At 39.6% G+C, this 6967-nt stretch overlaps 1 protein-coding gene across 1 annotated transcript in view; it reads right to left on the bottom strand.

The window, feature by feature from the left end:
• Positions 1 to 3930: 3930 nt before the first annotated feature.
• Positions 3931 to 6967, bottom strand: part of LOC107686817 (matrix metalloproteinase-15-like) — a 48002-nt gene continuing 44965 nt past the window's right edge. Inside the window, exon 11 of the mRNA XM_016483944.1 lies at positions 3931 to 6424. Coding sequence (XP_016339430.1) covers positions 5955 to 6424 — 470 coding nt within the window. The 3' untranslated portion in view covers positions 3931 to 5954. The remainder of the gene's footprint in view (positions 6425 to 6967) is intronic.

Raw genomic sequence — 6967 nt, 5'->3', positions numbered from 1 at the left:
GGGAAGGATATGGCTTGTTTACAGTGGAGATCCCTGGAGGTTTGCACTGTACAGTTCAGTGTGGACAAAACATGGGCAACCATGAAAGGTAAGCACAACAATGAACATCAGATGAAAGCGAAACAACGCTTTTTCATGCATACTTAAAAGTGATTGGCTAGTGATATAAGGATTTAAAGTCAGCATGACACTGTTTGCAACCCATTTTACTTGTGAAATTCACTGTTGAATTGTGCACAAGACCAGGAAATCGGTGTTACACAAGTAAATTAGGTCAGTTTTAAATTCATGTTAACTTTTAAGAGACATGCTGGCATGTCTGTTAAAAAGGCCTATATATTTTTTTAGAAGTAACTTGAATTTTCTTGATTCAACAGAAAATAGAGACTTAATTCTTAGAGACTTAATTTTATTACTGTTTACATGTCCAGCATGGATTGTTAAACACACTCAGAAGATGTGAAGAAACACAAATGTATAAAATCCTCAGGTTCTACATGAGAAAAAAACACAAATCGGAATGTTATTAACAAGGTAAAAATCTAAAAAAAAAAAAACACTAAAGAAAAATATTGAAAAGGTACTATTTACAATTTTAAAATGACCACATTTAAGATAATATTAAGAAAAAATATTAACTGAAAAGAGGAGAGCCCAGCATTGGAGGTCGTGAAGGATATGGCTTGTTTACAGTGGAGATCCCTGGAGGTTTGCACTGTACAGTTCAGTGTGGACAAAACATGGGCAACCATGAAAGGTAAGCACAACAATGAACATCAGATGAAAGCGAAACAACGCTTTTTCATGCATACTTAAAAGTGATTGGCTAGTGATATAAGGATTTAAAGTCAGCATGACACTGTTTGCAACCCATTTTACTTGTGAAATTCACTGTTGAATTGTGCACAAGACCAGGAAATCGGTGTTACACAAGTAAATTAGGTCAGTTTTAAATTCATGTTAACTTTTAAGAGACATGCTGGCATGTCTGTTAAAAAGGCCTATATATTTTTTAGAAGTAACTTGAATTTTCTTGATTCAACAGAAAATAGAGACTTAATTCTTAGAGACTTAATTTTATTACTGTTTACATGTCCAGCATGGATTGTTAAACACACTCAGAAGATGTGAACAAACACAAATGTATAAAATCCTCAGGTTCTACATGAGAAAAAAACACAAATCGGAATGTTATTAACAAGGTAAAAATCTAAAAAACACAAAAGAAAAATATTGAAAAGGTACTATTTACAATTTTAAAATGACCACATTTAAGATAATATTAAGAAAAAATATTAACTGAAAATACAATTAAACTAAATTTCATTTTACCATCATTAATGAAGATGAGGAGGTGTTTAAGAAAACACTGCAGCACAACTTTGCGCACATTAACAGCATTGCTTTAAATGTTAGTGATTTGCTACAATATTTTGTCTGAAAATGCTTTGTCTAGATTTAAACAGCATGTTTTTTGTAAGGCTCATTAAGATTCCCTTCAGGACAGTGTGCATGCCTAGATGCATTGTTGCACAACAGGCCAATTTGATACTGAATCTGCCCTTGACACAGAACAATGCAGACAAAAGCAAATACTCTGTCTCATTCTACTCAGCTGATTCCACAAAGGTGAAGACAAAATATTGTCTCAACCTTTTTTGGCTACTTATTTAGTAAATCAACAATGATTGCAGTCGAATAACTGCAACTGGTTAATAAATGGTGTGGATGGATGTTCTTAGAGGCACCTCTGATCAGAGCTCAAGTTTATATCAGGAGAATATACAAACACACAGAAGTCACCCTATGCATATGTAGCATCACTGTACGGTCCACTTGGGTGGTCAGACATAAAGTAGAAGTGGTCCTGAGCTGCGTTTATGAGAACGGTGTGACCAAAACTGTCAACGTCCATGATTCACGCCGAAAGCCTTCTGAACAGAGGCTATTAGTATGCAATGCTAGTGTGAAGGCTGGTGGGAGGAAGCTTTCTGGCCCTGGCTGAGGGCCCAGTCTATCTTCATGTTGGCCAGAAGCAATGTGCAGGACAATAATGCCACAAGAGAAAGGGGCCATTGTTAAAAGAGCCAGTCCTAAACTTGGCCAAGAGTTGATTCGAGATGGCGGAGAAAATGTTAGACATATAAATCTACAGAATCACATACTAATGGCGCTTTTCCACTGCATGGAACGGAACGGTATGGCTCGGTACCATTGATCATTCATCAGTCTGGTTTATGGACTGGGCCAGTTCCCAGGGACCTTGGACTGCCAAGGGCCACCAAAGCCTAAGACCATGCCAAAGACTGCCTAAAGGACTGCCTAGGATACTTAACATAGCTCAAGCAGACCACTAGGGCATCAGGGGCCCTGGATGCACACAATGGGACATGACCACTAGGGGCCTGGGCCCTCCCATCGCATACAGTGGGGATATAACCACTTGGGTACTGGCCTGCCCAGCGTATACTGTGGGACATTACCAATAGGGCCCCAGTCTACAGTGGGATATTACCACTATTTAATTGAACCATCCAGCACATACAGTGGGACATGAGCACTAGGGCCCCAGCCCCCTCGGTGCAGACTCTACGGCCATGACCTGCCCAGCCCATACATTGCAAAATGACTGCTAGGGCACCAGGCCCCATAGTGCGTACAGTGGGGCGCAAACACTAGGGCCACGGCCTGCCCAGCACATACACCTGGACATGACCACTACAGTTCTAGGCCTCTCCGGGCACATGCAACGAGACATTATCACTAGGGCCCTGGGCCACTCAGTACATTAGTGGGACATGACCACTAGGGCACCCAGGTGCTTACAGTGGGACCACTGGAGCCCCTAGCCCCTTAACGAATACAGAACAAGCTGACTACTAGGGCCCCAGTCCCCTCACTGCATACTGAATACACTGACCACTATGTCCACTCAGTGGCTAGGGCTACTGTTGTTTGTCACCTAAAATTATCCTAGCAAAACATGTTCCCTAATTTTGTTGCCTAATGCAGGATAAGAGGTCCACCACTAGAGGTGGAACTAGGAGGGATGGGGCTCCAAAGATGCTTGCCCAGGGGCCTCAAGGAACCATGATCTGGCCCTGAATGCCATGCTGAATGATGCCATACTATTGATGTACTGTAGATGATTTTAACTATAAGGTACTTCAAAGAATACCATTGAATTTGGTTTTGTCCAAAAAAAATGGTATTACCATGGTACTACAGTATGTCCAAGATACTATGCAAATACCATGTAAAAGTTGCTGATTATGGAAAAAGGCCATAAAGGTGTGTGAAAATCAGACAAAGAATGGGCTATAGTGGGAACAAGATAAGGCCTGGGTGAGCCCCTGAGAGCGAGTGTTTCAGATATCCTTCAAGCTTGTTTATGTATTCCTCATTGATCTGGGCAACTGGAGGAGAAGGTAGAGGGCATTGGGGGAGGGACGGAAGAGCTTTTAAGTCTGATTAACTTTCCTCCAAATCTCCACGGATGACAGGTACACTGTGAGGAGGGGCAGATCGTCTGGCAACAATATTTGGTGGGATTCATCAGTGATAGCATTCCGATCATGACTGTCCTGTGTCTCCTCTACTCTTCCAATAATATTTATCAAAGTGCTTTCTGCTCTACCTTGTCTGACAGGACAGTATTTGTAATACCACTCACTTTCGTTCTCTCCTCTATGTCTGCCTCTCCCACTGTGAAAGGAGAAACTCTCTCGCTGATTGTGAAGAGTAAATGACTGAGATCGTGTCAGAGGCACTTTAAAAAGTGGTGGCGGTTTGTTTCTTAATGCTTTCCGTGTCCGAGTATACTAGCTGAGTTTATGTAGATTAGACACTAGACTAAGCAAACACCACAGAAAGCAAACACAGACCTACCTGACAGCAGTTATATCTTACAAAATTAGGAATCTTGCCTAATTTGTCTACTTTGCCTAGCTGATAACATTAGCATGAATAAGTCGTGAATGAAACACGGATCCTGTTTCCACTGCTTGTCAAGAAATGCACTCCAAAAATAACTGGCAGTGGACCCTGGCAATGTGGGCCATGGGACTGTGTGCCAGCAAGCTCTTATATAGGGATGATATTGCTACACACACTATCTACCAAGCATCTCAAGCTTGGGCCAAAAATATACTCTACGCAAGTATGCTAACGCAGATGTGAATGCTAGGCCAATGCACTGCAAGTGGACTGTCTCATCAGACATACTTAATGTGCGTTCATATTCAAACCTCAGTACTCAAGGTAAGGTGGATTTACCTAAAAACGTCAAGTATCAGTGAAAGTTTTATTCAGGTATCTCGCTAGAAACATGTCGACAGTTTAACTAACCTAAACTTGCTCAGCAAGATTCTCTATTGCTGCCTAACAGTAACAGACTTGAAAAAAAAAATCTATCCCCAGAAGAAATTCATTCCTGGAAATGAATTCACTTTTACGTTTATGCTAATATATGCTATAGCACTCCTTCTGGCAATGCTGAGAATATAACATAAAATTGAGGTAACTAAATAAACACGTCCACATACTTGCGTATGAGTATGTTTCAGCCCAAGAGGGAGCTTGCTTGGGTTTATCCCACTCCTGCTCGTTTATTACACCCCCACCTATAAATTATCCCCATCACTGTAATACAGTCCAGTTCATACTCTTACTAACACACCATAAGACCTTTCACAAAGACATAAGATATAAGGTTTCTGCATCTAAACCCTTTTCGTTTGAACTCACAGTTGTCCCTGATTCTTTCACTCTTTTCTCAGCCCACTTCGGTCAATGCAAGTAGTATTTCTTAGGTAGGGAGAGCTTTGGGTTGGGGTAGAAAGAGGTTAGCAATGGCTTTCACCCCCTGCTGTTTTTAAAATTAGACTATTACCTAACATTCCCTACAACAGTGGGCCCCTACTAAGGCTTTTATTTATAATTGGGCCTGAGAAGCTTTCTCAAGTGTATTTTACTGAGTTTTAAATTGGTATACACTAGTGGTATTCATTTTATAGCTCTTTTGTTCAATCAAATGAAAATATGAAAATGCTATTATATAAATATGCACGCAACAAATGGCTTCAGCACCAGCAAATTTTTTAAAACCCCTTAAATGAAAGCAACCTAAGTGTTACGTTCCTCAGACAATAAAATGTATAACTGCCACAGTATCACGGGACTTTTGGGAGATAAAAACACAGCTTGCAAGAAAGAAATCAGTAGGCTCTACAAATATGGACGGAACCACATAAAACATGTTTGGCTGGCATGACCAAGGCACAGTTGTTAAAACGGGGCAATAAAATCTGACTTTTTGTTATGATCGCACTAGGTAAGCAAATTTTAGAAAAAAAAGTCCCTATTTTATGACATCAAAACAAATAGCAGGTAAAATTCAGTCAAATGACTTTCCATGTGGTCTCAGACGTTTGTACCCCACTGTATATCAACAAGTTATGATGCAAGTGGCCACAGTCCTTACAGTCTTTATGATGATATATTATGACTTGCCCGGTCAGTTGGAAAACCACAGCCGAGAGTCCTGAGAAAAAGGTGAACAGATGCAGAAATATTCCTAAGAGATATTCCTTTCTCCGCTTTCCTTCTCCTCTCTTCTTGCTCTGCAAGACTTCCCGTTCATCATTTATGCTGTGATTGCAGATGACTAATTGTGACATCCTAAAAACAGAAATGAAGAAAAACCCACAAACAACTGATTCGATAGAAAATAAAATTATGAAAAGAAAAACCGAACAACAAAATCAATGTGCAAACTTTCTGATATAAATAGACTAGTCAACATGTTAGGAGAGCACCATGGGAAAGAAAAAAAAAGGGTGAACATTAATGTGTGTGTCAGTATCTGTATGTGTGTTTGTAAGCATGTTTATGGTGGTGTTTTTGGACGTGTGAAATGAAAGGGAAGAACAGGGATTGAGGGTCATTCTAAGAGGTTAAACCCAGTCCTGCAGTGAACGTCTGCAGTGAACTAAATAATTGGGTGCTCCTTTCCTCTGTAATGTGTTAATGATAGCGTAGATCAATCCCAAGATGCACAGCACCAGGACCAGGGGTACCGTCACCATGATGATGTTCATGGTACGCTCGGTCTCATCTATCTTCAGAACCACATCCACCTCATTTGTTTTCTCTTCCGTCTCCTCTTTAGAGTCAACATCATTAGTTTTGTCTCTCTCTTTGTCCTTTTCCTTGTCTTTGTCTTTGTCTCGGCCAGCATCCGGATTGAAGGGTGGCCTGTCAGGCCACTTGCGTCCCGGATCCACATCGGTGTCTCTGTCAGGATTGAGGTCCACGTTACAGCCCATGAAGTCTCTAAGAATGGACTTTGGGTAGCCTGGCTCGCTCTTCATTCTGTGGTTGTCAAACTTCCAGTACTTTGTACCTTTGTAAAAGTATGTATAAGCTGTGTGAGAGACAAACAAGATTGGAGATTAAAAAAAAGTGTTAAAGTGCATCACTGACTAAAGCTTATCTACCAGATAATAAGACTATCTGGCCAAAATATATTTTAAATATAGGCTAAATATATGTTGTAAACAGTGAAGCTGAATAAAATCTGTTTTTGAAATTGAAAATATATTTGGATTTAACCTTCACATACCAAAATACATTTCAAAATGTATTTCAGGGGCCAGAAAAAAAACAAAAACATTTCCAATCATTCAGTAGCCCATATTTCGGCCTAATGCAAATGAGGATAGAAAATACTACAGATTAAACTAGATTTATAATGATTTTATAATGTTACATTTTTATATATATATATTGAAATGTTGCACTTTTTTGGAACATTGTAAAGTATGTTCCTTGCTGATTTTTATTTAAATGTGTTATATGTTCACACGTTATATAGACAATTAAGTTGTTCTTCAAATGTGACAAGAATGTATTTTCTTGGATTTAAATATATGGAGGAAAAATATATTTGTAAATGGTTTAATATATA

This window comes from Sinocyclocheilus anshuiensis, unplaced genomic scaffold (assembly GCF_001515605.1).
Source record: "Sinocyclocheilus anshuiensis isolate Anshui unplaced genomic scaffold, SAMN03320099.WGS_v1.1 scaffold773, whole genome shotgun sequence".
Taxonomy (NCBI): domain Eukaryota; kingdom Metazoa; phylum Chordata; class Actinopteri; order Cypriniformes; family Cyprinidae; genus Sinocyclocheilus; species Sinocyclocheilus anshuiensis.
The sequence above is the reverse complement of the archived record's forward strand: the minus strand, read 5'-3'. Positions and strand labels throughout refer to the sequence as shown.